General features: G+C 44.0%; 1 protein-coding gene across 1 annotated transcript in view; it reads right to left on the bottom strand.

Moving 5' to 3' along the window:
* Positions 1 to 3831: 3831 nt before the first annotated feature.
* EXOG (exo/endonuclease G) overlaps positions 3832 to 18936 on the bottom strand; it is a 39781-nt gene continuing 24676 nt past the window's right edge. The window contains exon 6 of the mRNA XM_060782621.2: positions 3832 to 4866. Within this exon, the coding sequence (XP_060638604.2) occupies positions 4405 to 4866 (462 nt within the window). The 3' untranslated portion in view covers positions 3832 to 4404. The remainder of the gene's footprint in view (positions 4867 to 18936) is intronic.

The raw sequence follows: 18936 nt of genomic DNA, 5'->3' as shown, positions 1-18936 counted from the left end.
TTCCTAGTAAAGGGCACCATGATCATTGGGGCATACTAGGCTTCACTGCTGTGGAATTGCGGGAGGCCCTCAAAAGCAAGAGACAATGTGGCATTCTCATTAAAAGTGTCCGCCTGCTGCAAGAGAATGCATCAGTTCACAACTCACATGTTGCCCAAATGGAAAAAGCATGCTCCTGTAGCTTTGAAATTCTACAGCATCCTCCTTATTCACCCGACCATGCACCATTGGACTGTTAGCTTTTGTATGATATTGCTTCTAGCACCCCCCTTTTGCTTGATAATCAGCTGACTGGCACAACCTGGGGATCACAACCAGACACAGTGAAGACATCTGCCCTTGCACTTTGCTACTCTGCTGCTGAGTATGCATGCCCAGTGTGGAATATATCTCACCACGCTAAAACGGTGGATATGGCTCTAAATGAGACATGCCGCATTATCATGGGGTGTCTGCGCCCTACACCACTGTAGAAATTACACTGTCTAGCCGGCATCGCACCACCTGACATCCGCCGGGAAGTAGCAACCGATAGTAAAAGGACCAAGGCAGTGACATCTCCAGCCCACCCCGTTTGGGTATGAGCCAGCATGTCAAAGACTTCAATCAAGAAATAGTTTTCTAAGATCTACAGAGACACTCATTGGAACACCTCAGCAAGCGAGAGTCCAAAAATGGCAGGCTAAAACCCAGAAGCTCAATGAATGGCTGATACCAAATAAGAGACTGCCCCCTGTGCACACAGAAAACTGGGCGACTTGGCGCTGAACAGACTGCTCTGGCACCACGAGATGCAGAGCCAACCTTAAGAAATGGGGCTACACACTGGAGTTCATGACATGTGAGTGTGGAAAAGAGCAAACCACAGACCACCTATTACAATGCAACCTGAGCCCCGCCACATGCACAATGGAGGACCTCAGCAACACCAGAGGCACTCCATGTGACCAGCTACTGGTGAAAGGACATTTAATAATGCCAAATTTGCATTCTTTGTTGGTTTTTTGTTTTTTTTAAATGCAATACAACTGTTTGGTTTGCTCCTGACATGGTAAATAAATAAATAATCATTGGACTTCCATCTCTTTCCAACAATGAAGTTATTTATGAGGGGCAAGCATTTTTCAGATGGCGAGACTCTGATTTTCGAAGTCTCAACGTGGCTTTTGGAGCAACCTGTCAACTACTACAAGCCAGGTGTGCTGTCGCACGCTGGGCCCTGTGCATAAGACTGTAGACAGGACATAAATTCCGTGTGCCCAATGGGACACCGGGGCTGCCTCAGATTAAAGACCCTTAGATTTCCTTAAAACAGAGTCTTTAGATTGCTTAAAGGTTCAACAAGTTCTTTATTGATGAAAACAAACAGGTACTTTAAGGCTTTCTTAACAGTCTATTGGCTCTCTCTCAATCTTGTCTACAAGGAACAGGCACTATCTTCATAACTGTATACTAACTAATGGGGAAATCCTTAACTTCTAATCTGGTCAGTCTGTCTTTGCCTCTGTTGGCGTGGAGCCCCTGCACCCGGTACCAACTGCTTCTGGCTTCCGCGAGAGACCCTTACCAAGCAGAGCTTTGTAGACCTCCAGGGGAAAAGGAGTTCAGGTTTCAATGATGGTTGACTGAAGTCCCTCCGCAAAGGAGCTGTAAGGCTGTATGATCCTCAGCCAAGCTGTGGGCTGTATAACCCCGGCCAAGCTGTAGAAGATGAAGCTTTCTACAGGAGCCCTTGGTATTATGTCCTGCATGGAAAGCTTCTCTGTGTGGACTGAACCCAAACTGGCTCCTATTCCCTCCAAAACCCAAAGGGGGCAGGACCAGGGAACCTAACTATAATTGACAGGTGGCTTGCCCTATGATTGCAGCCAAAAGAAGCCATCTATCTGCAGAGTCCCTGAAACTTAGGACTACAACAAACATTCAATGCAAAGCAAACAAAATTGGAGCTCCTGGTACAGCTGTACCTGCACACCAGGTGTTTACAGTTGCTTAAATGATGGGAGAAGTGTGTGTCCCTAGGTGGCACCTGTGTAGAGAAGGACTAATAACTATGCCAAGGTACACTGCTCTCAGTCCACAGGAAGTGGGCCAGGAGAAATCTTTAATGAGTGCCCCTCGTAACTGTGACTGGGCTTCTTCCTTTAGATAGGATCAAATCTAGGAGAGGATCTGTAACTAAATGGCAGCTGTTGTGATTCCTGACAGTCTTCGACTTTGGAAGATTTGTACAAGTTGCTAGTGTTACTTGTAAGGAAATTTAAATACCGTGTTACATATCCCATGTGGCTCGGATGAAATCAATTTCCACTTGATTAACACTGACAGCTCTTCCAGAAGCAGCCAAGTTACCTTGAAGGCACAGCCGTAAGGAAAGACGTTTCTTCAAGTGCTGGCAAGTGGCTGCGAATACAAGAACCCTGAAGTGAGGAATACTTGCCATGAAGACTAATTCTGAACCGCAGAGACAAAAATGAGGCAACAGAGGTGTGTGTGAGAGAGCGTTTTTAATTGAATAACAAAGATTTTTCATGAATTTTCTCAAAATATAACAAAGAGAAGACACATTGGCTTTTAAAACAATAGGACTAAATCAAACATAGTCCTAAACAGAACATACACACTAAAACAAGTATTTATTTATTGGGTTGTTGTAGGTTTTTTCGGGCTATATGGCCATAGTCTAGAGGCATTCTCTCCTGACGTTTCACCTGCATCTATGGCAAGCATCCTCAGAGGTAGTGAGGTGGATGCTTGCCATAGATGCACTACCTCTGAGGATGCTTGCCATAGATGCAGGCGAAACGTCAGGAGAGAATGCCTCTAGACCATGGCCATATAGCCCGAAAAAACCTACAACCCAGTGATTCTGGCCATGAAAGCCTTCGACAATATATTTATTTACTTACTATATTTATATACCACCTCTCTCAGCCCGCAGGCAACTCACTTACATAAACTCAATTGAATTTAATGGATCTAATTCTGCTGGAATTGACATTGGATTTCACTCCAAATACAGTTGCCCTGGTAGAACACACAACATTTCCAGATAATGTTTAACTGTATATAAGAATGGGTTGCTGTGAGCTTTCCAGGTTGTATTGCCATGTTCCAGAGGCATTCTCTCCTGACATTTCACCCACATCAGTGGCAGGCATCCTCAGAGGTAGAGGGATCTGTTGGAAAGTATGCAAGTGGAGTTTATATATCTATGGAATGTCCAATGTGGAAGAAAGAAATGGGACGAGAGAGCGGGCCCTCTTAGTGGTGGCCCCCTGGCTCTGGAACCTTCTCCCCAGGGAGATTAAATTAGTCCCCACCTTGTCCACCTTTCAAAAGACCTGGATGTTCCAATGTGCCTTCGAAGTCTGCCTAGCCCTCATCTTTTGGTAGGATCTCTAGCACTTTATTCCCAGCCCCTGGCCTTACAGTTTATGTTGCACTAGCCCTGTCCTGCCCTATTAGTCTCAAATCTGCACATGCCCACTTTTGTTGGCCACTGGTTGCTTGTGTTTTTGTTATGTTTTATGAGGTCTTAGATTTTTTTGGATTTATTGTTTTAATAAAGCGAGTTACTATATATTTTAACAGTGTTATTTTTCAACTTCAGGGAGATGGAGGCAGGATACAAGAATAAAATTATTATTAATAATTAGCATGTAATGACTTTGCAGCTTCAAAGCCTGGCTGGTTGCTGCCTGGTGGAATCCTTTGTTGGGATTAGCTGGCCCTAATTGATTCTTGTCTGGAATTCCCCTGATTTTTGTTTCCAACATACTTCACAACCTCGGACGATGCCTGCCATAGATATAGGTGAAACGTCAGGAAAGAATGCTTCTGGAACGTGGCCTTACAGCCCGGAAAACTCACAGCAACCCAGTGATTCCAGCCATAAATGCCTTTGACAACACGTTGTATACACAATGCAAAATTAAACAGCCATTTCAAAGAGTTAGATGTTTTACAGATAACAAGTTCTTGCAATTAAAGTAACTGCTTTTGTGGAAAAGATGAAAGGCAACGTCAAAAAGTTACTTTCTTTTATAGATACTAGGTTTTTAAAAACGGAAATGTTTTTGTTTAGTTGTGTGTTTACACAAAAGACGCAAGCCACATATTTTTTTGGAAAAAGAACATTGCATTGAGACGCATATTTATATTTCCAAGACGGCCATTTTCTATTTACCCTTTTCTGTTTTCATGTTTCTGTAAACTCAGTTGCCAAGCTGTCACCAACCAGAGGAGAGGGCATTCTCCTCACAAATTGCTGCGCTTTTACTAGAGGAGTGCAGCCTCGAGTAAAAGGCTTCAAGTTTTCTTTTTTAATTATATTAGACTGCCTGCGTGGCAATGTTGTAGTGAAAATACACACATTAAAATGTTTTCCCCATAATGAGACTATTAACCGGCTCTCGCTTCTCTCGCCTCTGTTGGCTTTTGCGCCGCTAATTCTCCTTTCCTCTTCTCAAAAACCTTCAAGAGATATTCATCAGGCTTGATTTCTTTTTCCTCTAACTCGGACATGATCTTCTCCAACCTTTCCAGTGTCCTGGCGCTCCGTAGCTTCCGAGTGGCGATATACAAACTGAACTCTTCCAAGCTCATCAGCTTACAAGTATCAATCTCGCAGAGATCTCGAACATCTTTGCTTTTATTCACCTGTGGGAAGAAAACAAGGCCAGACATTTTCTCCAACTCCTCGATGCTAACTTGGAATTCCAGCAGCTGGTGGTCAAAGCCGATCGGGACGTTGGGCACCACAAAGGCTCCAAGGACCAAAGGATCAGCGGACGTTTCGCTGCGTCTGGCGAGAATCACTTTGTACAGATGCGAAGGAACAGCCACGTCATCTTTTCCAATTACCTATCAGCAGAGCAGAGAGATCGTATCACTCGAAATTCTGCTGGAAACAGACCACAATCCAGCCACATCTACAACTAATATTTTCTATGTAATGTGCAATTGGCAGATAGATGAAAGGCAACACCATATTTGAAGTCTTTGCCTCCCATGACCGATTCCAGCACCGAAAACAGAGTCAAGGTAATAACTAACAATGTTCCCAACACATGAAAGAAAACAAAACAAGGCAAAAGGAATGAGGTTTTGGCTCTTTCTATAGTTTGACGGGGAGATAAGAGCAGATGTTGCAGGAAGGATCGTAAAATAGTAATAAATTTCCTGCGAAGGCTTTTCTACCCAGTAATAATCTTGATGAAGTAGCTCTTCTCTCTTCTCTCTCCCAGGAAATCCTGAGAAATGGGTTGTTGTAGGTTTTTTCGGGCTATATGGCCATGGTCTAGAGGCATTTTCTCCTGACGTTTTGCCTGCATCTATGGCAAGCATCCTCAGAGGTAGTGAGGTCTGTTGGAACTAGGAAAAAGGGTTTATATATCTGTGGATTGACCAGAGTGAGACAAAGGACTCTTTGGAAATTTGGTGTCAATTCGCCCAGTGGTTTTTGAGTTCTGTTACTCCCACAAACGAACATTACATTTTTATTTATATAGATTGTGTCAAATAATTAAGAAAATAATTTCAACAGTAAAAATAAAGAAAAAACTGCAAAAATATATTAAATGAGAGCTTAAAGCATTTCAATTTGTACTAAACAGCTTGTTAAAAACCTTGCAAGGAAACCCTAATGGGTTGGAGCAATACCGTGAAAATCAGCACGATGCCTGGCTTTTGTCCAAAGATTGTCCCACTGCACTGATTGCAGAAGTTCCTTCTTGCACTCTATACAACTGATTTGCTATTAAACTGCTCGAAATAAAGGGGTTAGATTTACTGTGATTGCGGGAACACACAATATTTACCAAAACCAGATGCATTTTATTTGTGACCCATTGCTGTACCACAAAGTTACGGTAGGCTACTTTAAAAGAACTTTGAAAAATCAGTACATTAGTGGCATACAGATCAGTAGATACATTCAGCTTCATACACATTCAGTCTCGTCTATATCTATATCAGGCAGGAACAAACTTTGGCTCTCCAAGTGTTTTGGACTTCAACTCCCACAATTCCTAAAGATCAGTAGGTTGTTAGGAATTGTGGGAGTTAAAGTCCAAAATACCTGGAGGGCCAAAGTTTGCCCATGTCTGATCTATAGCATCTATATCTGTGTGAGTGGGGCTTTACCTCATTTGAAGCATGTAGGCACATATTTGAGGCTAAGGACCTCAATAGAGGGACTTCTGGCTCTGTTTCCATGTCCTTCGGAAACGGAGTCCCACAGACGCCATCACATGATGTAAGGACATTTCTGGTGGGAGTCTGTTTCCGCAGTGCATGGAAATGGAGCCAGAAGTTTGTCTTCAGGAGTCAGGTGTTACCCAACTCCAAAACTGAGAAAGCGAGCAAAAGACGAGGACAGGATATGGTATGGATAACCATCCCCAAAGATGGGGAAAGACAGTAAGAAACTGCTTTCCACTCAACCTTCTGATGAAGTCCTAAATCTAACCTTTAGTTGCATCACTATAGCTAAAGTCCCATGTAAATATAAAGTATAATGTGTTGTTGAAGGCTTTCATGGCTGGAATCACTACATTGCTGTGAGTTTTCCAGGCTATATGGCCATGTTCCAGAAGCATTCTCTCCTGACGTTTCACCCACATCTATGGCAGGCATCATCAGAGGTTGTGGGGTCTGTTGGAAACTAGGCAAGTGAGGTTTATATATCTGTGGAATGGACAGATATATAAATCAGGACAGTAAATAAAGAGGAACACTAAAAATAAACAGTGTTCCTGACATGAAACAATCAGGGCCAACTAACACCTTCAAACAAAGGATTATCCCAGGCTGAAAGCAGTCATGCAATACTAATCAAGGTGGCCAATTGCAACATTCACACTTGCCTCAAGTAGGCAAGAGTTCCCACCCAGGACATCCAACAGATATGTAAACCTCACTTGCCTAGTTTCCAATAGACCTCACAACCTCTGAGGATGCTTGCTATAGATGCGGGTGAAACGTCTGGAACATGGCCATACAGCCCAGAAAACTCACAGCAACCCAGTGATTCCAGCCATGAAAGCCTTCAACAATACATTTTCTGTTTTCTTTCTTCTCTGCTTCATCTCCCTCAGGGCAGAAATAGCACCGAAGTCATGAAGGCACAAGATGTAATGAATTGTGTATTACATAAATACATCTCCTAATTTGAGCTTTTGAGGAATGGCCCAGTTACTAAATATTTGCTCATCCCAACTATTCTTCCCAGTGTGTGAAGAAGGGCTTCCTTCTAGAAGGTCTATGTCAGAGCTGCAATCAGACAAAGAGAAGTTATGGTTTGCCAATTGCAATATTCACACTTGCCTCAAGCAAACAAGAGTTCCCACCCGGGACATCCCACAGATAGATAAACCTCACTTGCCTAGTTTCCAACAGACCTCACAACCTCTGAGAATGCCATGGATGTGGGTGGAACATCAGGAGAGAATGCTTCTGGAACATGACCAGACAGCTCAGAAAACTCACAGCAACTCAATAAAGTATATTTGTGCATACAGTTTAACACACACATGTACAGGCTATGCTGATGACAACATTGTCTGTGCACATTCAGAAGAAGACCTCCAAGCCACTCTAAACACCTTTGCAGAAGCATACGAGAAGCTCGGCCTGTCGTTAAACATTGAGAAAATGAAAGTGCTGTTCCAGCTGTCACCAGCCAATCCCTCTCCAATGTCAGGAATACAGCTTAATGGTGTAACATTAGAAAATGTTGACCATTTCTGCTACCCTGACAGCCACTTCTTCACAAAAATCATCATTGACACTGAAATACAACACCGCCTGAGCTCTGCGAGTGCAGCATTTCTCCGAATGAAGCAGAGAGTGTTTGAGGACCGGGACATCCGTAGGGATACCAAGGTGCTTGTTTATGAAGCTACTGTCCTCCCAACCCTTCTATATGCCTGCGAGACGTGGACTATCTACAGACGTCACCAGCAACTCATGGAACGATTCTATCAGCGCTGCCTCCAAAAAATCCTGCAAATCTTTTGGAAAGACAAGCAGACAAATGTCAGCGTGCTGGAAGAAGCAAAGACCACTAGCATTGAAACGATGGTCCTCCGCCATCAACTCCGCTGGATTGGCCATGTTGTCTGGAGGCCCGACCACCGTCTCCCAAAGCAGTTACTCTACTCCAAACTCAAGAATGGAAAATGGAATGTTGGAGGACAGGAAAAGAGATTGAAAGATGGGCTCAAAGCCAACCTTAAAAACTCTGGCATAGACACTGAGAACTGGGAAGCCCTGACCCTTGAGTGCACCAGCTGGGGGTCAGCTGTGACCAGCAGTGCTGTAGAATTTGAAGAGGCATGAATGGAGGGTGAAAGAGAGAAACGTGCCAACCCCGACCGGGACCACCTTCCACCTGGAAACCAATGCCCTCACTGTGGGAGAAGATGCAGATCAAGAATAGGGCTCCACAGCCACCTACGGACCCACAAGAATACTGATCCTGGAAGACAATCCTACTCAGCCAACGAGGGATCACCTAAGTAAATATATAGGACCTTGCATCCCCTCATTCCCAGATAGAACGGAGCAAGGAAATATCAGCTATTTCAACACCCTCTGTTTATTCTGGAATTCTCACACGGATGTTCTTCTCATCCATTTGCCCTCTGAACCTTCTCTCCTTCAGCACATCGTGGAAGTCTGGGACACACACAGGGCTCTGCAGATGCTCTGGATTTCTTGAGCTGTTTGCTGTTACAAAATGTTCCTTCTGCACAGCATGAAATCCTGAACTTAAAGAGAGAAGTGAGCACTTCTTTGGTCCTCCCACACCTCTGCCAGAATATTTGCTGCGAATGCAGGAATAGTAAAGGAATGAGTCCTCTTGCCTCATCCACGGTGGCAGAACCATGCCCAGGAATGGAGAAAGAAAACTTTCTTTATGTCCACTATTCTACAATATTTACCTTTCATAAATAGTGCATTCTTTAGAGAAGTAGCTTGTATTGTTTTGCATCACTGTTCAGTCCTAGGAAGCTGAAAGTGTGTGTGCTAATAAGCCAAGTCTGAATACTTCTGAGAAGACGAACAAGAAAGTGTGAGATTCTAAATATTTGAAGCCTGAGCGACATCTAGTGGGGATCCAGACCTAGTAAACACTATTTAAAATGTTCACATCAGTCATCACTGTGTAGATCTGACACATTGCTTCTTTTGATGCTTGCCTAAGAGAGAAACATATGCTTTTTATGGTAAGTGAAGCGAAACCATCTACAACCATCTAGGCTCACATCTGTTTTGATTTGCGATCATCTACTGACATGTAAAGAATGATGGCAGAATCGTTACACAAACAGGATATGGAACAACAGTGGCCTTTAATGGGAACTCTGGCTTGCTACAATTCATGAACGCAACTTAAAAGGAAATAAGACAAAATTAACTCTTCTGATTCTATCCCACATTATGCTCCAATGGCACGGCAAGGCACTGAAAAATGCTTGCATTAAATGGTCAGTGTAGACTGGGTGTACATTTCCTACGGATCAGAATGAAAAGAAAAAGTGAGTCCCAGAGATTTTGGTGCAATAGGAAGGCTCGTTGGTTATAACAGGGTTGCTGTGAGTTTTCCGAGGTATATGGCCATGTTCCAGAAGCATTCTCTCCTGAGGTTTCACCCACAACTTTTTTTTTGTCGTGTCAGGAGCGACTTGATAAACTGCAAGTCGATTCTGGTGTGAGAGAATTGGCCATCTGCAAGGAGATTGCCCAGGAGATGCCCGGATGTTTTGATGTTTTATCATCCTTGTGGGAGGCTTCTCTCATGTCCCTGCTTGGTGAGCTGGAGCTGATAGAGGGAGCTCATCCTTACTCTCTCCAGATTCGAACCTATAACCTGCAGTCTTCAGTCCTGCCGGCACAGGGATTTAACCCACTGCGCCACTGGGGGCTCCACACACACACACATACACACACAACTATGGCAGGCAAGATGGATTTCAATGGCTTCTCTGTGTAGTCTGTGTAGTTTTCTGTGTAATCTGCAAAGGTGAGAGGGATCCTCTCACCTCTGCAGGAGTCTACCGTATACCATGCAGCTGTGGACAAGTCTACATAGGCACCACCAAACACAGCATTGCCCAAACACGAATGAAGGAACATGAAAGGCACTGCAGACTACTTCAGCCAGAGAAGTCAGCCATAGCAGAGCACCTGATGAACCAACCTGGACACAGCATATTATCTGAGAACGCAGAAATGCTGAACTACTCTAACAACTATCATGTCAGGCTACACAGAGAAGCCATTGAAATCCACAAGCATGTGGACAATTTCAACACAAAGGAGAAAACTATGAAAATGAACAATATCTGACTGAAAGTATTAAAAACTCTAAAATCAGGAGAGTAAAGAAAGAACACTCAAAAAGAGGGGAATTCCAGACAAGAAACAATCGGGCCAGCTAATCACCTCCCAACAAAGAATTCCCCCAAGCAGGAAGCAGTGAAGCCTTGAAGCTGCAAGGCTATTCAATACAAATCAATGTGGCCAATTGCAGCATTCACACCTACCTCAAACAGACAAGAGTTCTTTCTCCCACCTGGGACATTCCACTCCATTTGCCTTGTTTCCAACTATCCTCACAACCTGTGAGAATGCCTGCCATATATATGGGTGAAACTTCAGGAGAGAATGCTTCTGGAACATGGCCATATAGCTGGGAAATTTCACAGCAACCTAGTGATTCCAGCCATCAAAGCCTCTGACAACACACATGATAACTAATGGACCAGCACTGCCCATGGATGCCACCATTTAGCTACCCACTGTGGCAGTACTGAAAGGCAACAAATAACCAAGTATTTCCCACAGCTGACTGATCTTTGCTCTTATTCCTTCTCTACTTGGGCCAGCATGGCTTAAATTGTGGCTTCCTTTAGGGAGCATACCACACCCCTTTTTAAGCTGCTCCACTGGCTTCTGACACGTTTCCGGGCCCAGTTCAAAGTGCTGGTGATTACCTAAAAGCCCTATATGCTTTGGATCCAACCTCCTTCTACGAACCGGCGCGGGCATTAAGATCTGCTGGGGAGGCCCTTCGCTCAGTCCCACCACCGCAAGTATGGTTGGTGGGAACGAAAAAGGGGGCCTTCTTGGTGGTGGTGCACCAGCTCTGGAATGCCTTGTTGGAATTCAGCCTATGACTGTGTCTAATGATCAGGGTACTTGGGATGTTGGGAATGACAATGATGTTTCTGAAGTTCATGTATCTAATTATGTGTATAATGATGGTTGCTCTACATGCAGAGAATGACAATGGGATTCCTGCTCAAAGTGTCTTTTCTGATGAGAATGCTCCTGAAGGGTTTGAAGATGATGGTATGCTCCCTGAAAGAGGGCCTAAATTACTACCAGATAATTTCCAGGACTTTGAGCCTGAGAAGAGCTCAGCACCTGGGCCAGCTGCGGAAATTAATGAGCCAGTAGATAGAAGGCATATTTTCAGTCAGCACAGACAAACAAACCAATCTCTCAGGCGTTCTGTCAGACAAAGAGAGAGATTGATAACAGAGTCAAGGCTGAAACAAAATCTGTTTCTAGTCGCTTGGGACATTGAGTAGATTAGGGGATAAAAGTGCCAAGTACTGAATCTATAATCAGATGAAGCAACGTTGAAATTGAGTCAAGACGTCTTTCCTGGTCCTTGGAAGCTTTGCCTTGGATAGATTCTTGTGTTAAGTTTGTTTGATTTCATGATTCAACTTTTGGAGTTACCTTGTAAGTTTTTGTATTTGTTTTTCATGAACTCAGATGGACTAATTTCCTGGACTGTTTGTTTCTGCTTATCTTTTTACCTAATTGGATTTACCTATTTTTATGGAATGTTTTTTACTGCTACTGCTTTTTAATTATCTTCAATAAACTGCTTGCATTTTTACTCATCTGTGTGGTGTTTAAAGTCAAAGGGCTTTACTGGCCTGGAGTGCAACATGCCCTTCCTAAAGAAATTAGATTAATCCCTTCTCTTCAGGTCTTCCAGGTGAGTCTAAAAACACTATGGTCAACATGATGAATAGTACTGTCCTGCAGTTTGATTGTTACAACAGATAGCCGGCTTACCAGCAGATTCTACTGCATTTTAGGAATTTTATACTTTTATAATTTTATCAGTGGGGTTTTTATTTGTTGATGATTGTACTTATTTCATTTTATTTATATTTGTGTATTGTTGTCTGTATGTTGCACTTGCAGGTCTTCTGTGAACCACCCAGAGTCCTTTTGAGGAGATGGTGGTGGGGTTGTTGTTGTCCATTCGTTCAGTCGTCTCTGACTCTTCGTGACCTCATGGACTAGCCCACGCCAGAGCTCCCTGTCAGCCGTCATCACCACCAGCTCCTTCAAGGTCAGTCCAGTCACTTCAAGGATGCCATCCATCCATCTTGCCCTTGGTCGGCCCCTATTCCTTTTGCCTTCCACTTTCCCCAACATAATTGTCTTCTCTAGGCTTTGCTGTCTCCTCATGATGTAGCCAAAGTACTTCAACTTTGTCTCTAGTATCCTTCCCTCCAGTGAGCAGTCGGGCTTTATTTCCTGGAGGATGGACTGGTTGGACCTTCTCGCAGTCCAATGCACTCTCAGAACTTTCCTCCAACACCACACCTCAAAAGCATCACTCTTCCTTCGCTCAGCCTTCCCTAAGGTCCAGCTCTCACATCCGTAGGTTACTACAGGGAATACCATGGCTTTGACTAGGCGGATCTTTGTTGCCAGTCTGATGTCTCTACTCTTTACTATTTTATCGAGATTGGACATTGCTCTCCTCCCAAGAAGTAAGCATCTTCTGATTTCCTGGCCACAGTCTGCATCTGCAGTAATCTTTGCACCTAGAAATACAAAGTCTGTCACGGCCTCCACATTTTCTCCCTCTATTTTCCAATTGTCAATCATTCTTGTTGGTGGGGTACAAAGATTTATTATCATTATTCCTTACAGCAACCCAGTCTCCTTATTTGTTCAAAATGAAGTTCAACAGGGACAAATGCAAGATACTCCACTTTGGCAGGAAAAACGAAATGCAAAGATACAGAATGGGGGATGCCTGGCTCGAGAGCAGTACGTGTGAAAAAGATCTTGGAGTCCTCGTGGACAACAAGTTAAACATGAGCCAACAATGTGATGTGGCGGCAAAAAAAGCCAATGGGATTTGGCCTGCATCAATAGGAACATAGTGTCTAGATCTAGGGAAGTCATGCTACCCCTCTATTCCGCCTTGGTTAGACCACACCTGGAATATTGTGTCCAGTTCTGGGCACCACAATTCAAGAGAGATATTGACAAGCTGGAATGTGTCCAGAGGAGAGCGACTAAATGATAAAAGGTCTGGAGAACAAGCCCTATGAGGAGCGGCTTAAGGAGCTGGGCATGTTTAGCCTGAAGAAGAGAAGGCTGAGAGGGGATATGATAGCTATGTATAAATATGTGAGAGGAAGCCACAGGGAGGAGGGAGCAAGCTTGTTTTCTGCTTCCCTGGAGACTAGGATGCGGAACAATGGCTTCAAATTACAAGAGAGGAGATTCCATCTGAACATGAGGAAGAACTTCCTGACTGTGAGAGCCGTTCAGCAGTGGAACTCTCTGCCCCGGAGTGTGGTGGAGGCTCCTTCTTTGGAGGCTTTTAAGCAGAGGCTGGATGGCCATCTGTCCGGGGTGATTTGAATGCAATATTCCTGCTTCTTGGCAGGGGGTTGGACTGGATGGCCCATGAGGTCTCTTCCAACTCTTTGATTCTATGATTCATGTACCTTAGCAAAAGATAGCTTCCAAGTTCATAGTGGCCTATTAGTTGCTCCTTTTAGCCTGGCAACTTTAATTCCTTGGTGAGTTCAGCTTCCTGGATGTGCATTAGCAAAGACTATGTTTGTCCCTGCATAGCTACGGAATGAGTTGTTGTTGTTGTTGACTCTTTGTAGCTCTCACATTGTCCATAACACTTCATAGCTTTACTTTTCTCTCCCTCGGTTGTTTAGATAAATGATAGGTCAAGCTGTAATCACATTCCGCTACTACTTGACTCATTCGTCCTAAGGTGACAAGGCTAAATATCATATCTGATAGAATAGATGCAGATGTCTGAGCGAGAACAATGTGTGTGTCAGGCAAAGGGCAAGCTTTAAAGAGGCAATGACAGAACGGAAGAATCAGAAGAAGATTTGCAAAGCAGGCTGCTTTGCATGCAAATTTGAGGTCTGGTTGTGGGAGAAAAAGTTGATTGAGGATAAGGTAAGGCACGCAGCTGTAATACTCACAATATGTCTCTCACGATTTCCAAAAGTTGGTAGGAATGATGCGCATTAAAGACTTTGGACCTCATCACACTAGCGAATGAATCCACTTTAAATATGGCTGCTGTTTCTGCAGAATTCTGGGGTTTGTCGTTTAGGGAGGAGCCTTTAACAGCAGTGTTTCTCAACCTTTCCAATGCCACGACCTCTTGATACAGTTCCTCAGGTCGTGATGACCCCCAACCATCAAATTATTTTTGTTGCTACATCATAACTAATTTTGCTAGTGTTATGAATACTAATGTAAATATCCAATATGCAGGATGTATTTTCATTCACATGCCCAATATGCCCAAATATGCCCAATATGCCCAAATTTGAATACTGGTGGGGCTGGAGAGGGATTGATTTTCTCATTTGGGAGTTGTAGTTGCTGGGATTTATAGTTCACCTCCAATCAAAGAGCGTTCTGAACTCCACCAATGATGGAATTGAACCAATCTTGGCACACCAAACTCCCATGACCAACAGAAAATACTGGAAGAGTTTGGTGGGCATTGACCTTGAGTTTGGGAGTTGTAGTTCACCTGCACCCAGAAAGCACTGTGGAGTCAAACAATGATGGATCTGGACCAAACTTGGCACAAATACTCAATATGCTGAATTGTGAACACTGGTGGAGTTTGAGGAAAACAGACCTTGATATCTGGGAGTTGCAGTTGCTGGGATTTATAGTTCACCTACGATCAAAGAATCCCTTGAATCCCACCAATAGAATTGGGCCAAAATTCCCACACAGAACCCCCGTGACCAAGAGAAAATATTGTGTTTTCTCATGGTCTTTGTGACCCCTCTGACACCCCCTCATGACCCCTCCAGGGGTCCCGACCCCCAGGTTGAGAAACACTGCTTTAACAGCCTCACTAAACTACAATACCTAGAATTCTGCAGGAGGCAGAAACCGAATTCAAAGTGGATTCATTGTCAAGGTAAAGGCAAAGGTTTTCCCCTGACACTAAGTCCAGTTGTGTCCGACTGAGGGTTGGTGCTCATCTCCATTTCTAAGCCAAAGAGCCGGCGTTGTCCAAAGACACCTCCAAGGTCATGTGGCCAGCATGACTGCATGGAGCGCCTCTACGTCCCACCTCGGAGTCTGAGATCTTCTGGGGAGGCCCCGCTCTCGACCCCACCTCTATCACAAGTGAGATTGGTGGCGATGAGAAGCAGGGCCTTCTCGGCAGTGGCCCCTCACCTGTGGAATTCACTCCCAGGGGAAATTAGGTCATCGACATCCCTCCTCTCCTTCAGAAGGAAATTAATAACATGGTTGTGGGACCAGGCTTTCGGGCAATCTGGCAGTTAGACAAGGACAATGATGACTAGACAATATGGAATGAATTTATGGACTCTGAGATGGTGAACGCTGAGCACTGACTGATTTTATTGATTTTTATTGATTTTGTTCTATAAAGTGACTGTTTAATTGTTATAATTGCTCTATACATGTTTTATTTATTGTTTATGTTGGCATTGAATTGTGCCTTTTGTAAGCCGCCCTGAGTCCCCCCTCGGGGGTTGAGAAGGGCGGGGTAGAAATGCGTGAAATAAATAAATAATAAATACCTTCCCACCGGAGCAGTACCTATTGATCTACCCACATTTGCATGTTTTTGAACTGCTAGGTTGGCAGAAGCTGGGGCTAACAGCAGAAGCTCATGCCGCTCCCCAGATTCGAACCTGTGACCTTTTGGTCAACAAGTTCAGCAGGTCAGTGGTTCAACCCACTGCACCAACAGGGGCTCCAATGTTTTACAAGGATGGTAAAACATCAAGAAACATCTGGGTGTCCCCTGGGCAACATCCTTGCAGACGACCAATTCTCTCACACCAGAAGCAACTTGCAGTTTCATAAGTTGCCCCTGACACGAAAAAAAATGCCACAAAACAGGCACTGATTTTCTAAAGCAGATGCTTGCAAAATAATCAAATTAAATGTTTCAGAAGAATTAGCAAGGCAAATGTTGTGGATTTCTGAAAAGGGCAAAATTTGGCCATGGAAAGCAAATTCATTTTTCACCCAGCCTTTCTTACACTTTCATCCAGCTTTTCTCCCAATGGGCAACACAAACTGTGACAGTTAAAGCTTTGCCAAACATTCCCCAAGATAAAGTGTTCCTGGCATTTGAGCAACCTTGTGTACAATATCGCATAACCCTTATCCAGCTGGACCTGTTATACCAAAACAGACAAATGAGGAACGACACCTTAAAAGGAGGGACTTTGTTTGGCTGCCAACAGGAACAGGCAGATTGTAAGAAGAAATTTATCAAGGTCTCGAGGAGTCCATGCCCTCTAGTGAATGGATGACGCCATGCCCACCACAGTAAACAAAATCACCGGGATTTAATGTGCTTTTGTCATCATGAGCTTTGCCTGAGAAACGGCAATTACCTAAGACTTCTGTAGGATGCGGTCAATAGAAATCAAATTCTACCAAGACTTAGATGCCAGCATACATTTATCCAACACTACACAATTTCCCCAGCATCAAAAGTAATGTTGTCAAAGGCATTCAGCCAACATCTACATGCCTTCTCTTCGTGGTCCGGTCACCTTTTCTTCCCCGAGAGTGCTCTAAAGTCCTTGAGATTATAGAATCAAAGAGTTGGAAGAGACCTCCTGGGCCATCCAGTCCAACCCCATTCTGCCAAGAAGCAGGAATATTGCATTCAAATCACCCCTGACAGATGGCCACCCAGCCTCTGTTTAAAAGAAGAAGGAACCTCCACCACACTCCGGGGCAGAGAGTTCCACTGCTGAACGGCTCTCACAGTCAGGAAGTTCTTCCTCGTGTTCAGATGGAATCTCCTCTCTTGTAGTTTGAAGCCATTGTTTCATGTCCTAGTCTCCAGGGAAGCAGAAAGCAAGCTTGCTCCCTCCTCCCTGTGGCTTCCTCTCACATATTTATACATGGCTATCATATCTCCTCTCAGCCTTCTCTTCTTCAGGCTAAATATGCGCAGCTACTTAAGCCGCTCCTCATAGGGCTTGTTCTCCAGACCCTTGATCATTTTAGTCGCCCTCCTCTGGACACATTCCAGCTTGTCAATATCTCTCTTGAATTGTGGTGCCCAGAATTGGACACAATATTCCAGGTGTGGTCTAACCAAAGCGGAATAGAGGGGTAGCATTACTTCCCTGGATCTAGACACTGTGCTCCTATTGATGCAGGCCAAAATCCCATTGGCTTTTTTTGCCACCACATCACATTGTTGGCTCATGTTTAACTTGTTGTCCACGAGGACTCCAAGATCTTTTTCACACGTACTGTTCTCGAGCCAGGCATTGTCCCCATTCTGTATCTTTGCATTTCGCTTTTCCTGCCAAAGTGGAGTATCTTGCATTTGTCCCCATTGAACTTCATTTAGGAAGTTCACATTTGAACAAAGCTGTTGAGGTCCACTCCCAGTGACCACCAAATATCAATTAGAAATTGCATGGAAATATGTATATTTTGGTTTAATACAGTGGTTATAGGAATAAAACAGGAAATTGTTGTTTATTTCAAACAATCAGTAAGCGTAATGGTTGCAGATAACTTATCAGGCCTTTCTTTAATACTGAGGATGGTACTTATATCTTAAGTTTCTTCAGAACACCGTTCCACACATAGAAATTCAAACAAGAATCCTTTAAAACCTTTTGAATTCTCTCTTCCTTCCTACACAGCACTCTAAAACACTATAGAGGCCTATTAATTATTATTTCCCAAAGAGAATCATAGAATCATAGAGTTGGAAGAGACCTCATGGGCCATCCAGTCCAACTCCCTGCCAAGAAGCAGGAATATTGCATTCAGATCACCCCTGACAGATGGCCATCCAGCCTCTGTTTAAAAGCTTCCAAAGAAGGAGCCTCCACCACACTCCGGGGCAGAGAGTTCCACTGCTGAACGGCTCTCACAGTCAGGAAGTTCTTCCTCATGTTCAGATGGAATCTCCTTTCTTGTAGTTTGAAGCCATTGTTCCTCGTCCTAGTCTCCAGGGAAGCAGAAAACAAGCTTGCTCCCTCCTCCCTGTGACTTCCTCTCACATATTTATACATGGCTATCATATCTCCTCTCAGCCTTCTCTTCTTCAGGCTAAACATGCCCAGCTCCTTAAGCTGCTCCTCATAGGGCTTGTCCTCCAGACCCTTGATAGAATCATAGAATCATAGAATCAAAGAGTTGGAAGAGACCTCATGGGCCATCCAGTCCAACCCCCTGCCAAGAAGCAGGAATATTGCATTAAAAGCACCCCTGACAGATGGCCATCCAGCCTCTGTTTAAAAGAGGTATCTTTCCTATTACAAACAGTTCCCAAATCTTTTCCTTTCTTCCCTTCCTTCTCTTCAGACTCCAAGCTCCTTCTTCATCACCAATTCCCTAACTCCTCCTTTTTCTATCCCAGTCTCCTGCTTCTTGGCAGAATAGGGTTAGATTAGATGGCCCATGAAGTCTCTTCCAACTCTGTGATTCCCTTCAAAATAAAATGGATTCTAAGATCATCCAGAGTGGTATTAGACCAGTGGTTCTCAACTTGTGGGTCCCCAGGTATTTTGGCCTACAACTCCAAGAAATCCCAGCCAGTTTACCAGCTGTTGGGATTTCTGGGAGTTGAAGGCCAAAACA

Source organism: Anolis sagrei, chromosome 6 (assembly GCF_037176765.1).
Source record: "Anolis sagrei isolate rAnoSag1 chromosome 6, rAnoSag1.mat, whole genome shotgun sequence".
Lineage (NCBI taxonomy): Eukaryota > Metazoa > Chordata > Lepidosauria > Squamata > Dactyloidae > Anolis > Anolis sagrei.
The sequence above is the reverse complement of the archived record's forward strand: the minus strand, read 5'-3'. Positions and strand labels throughout refer to the sequence as shown.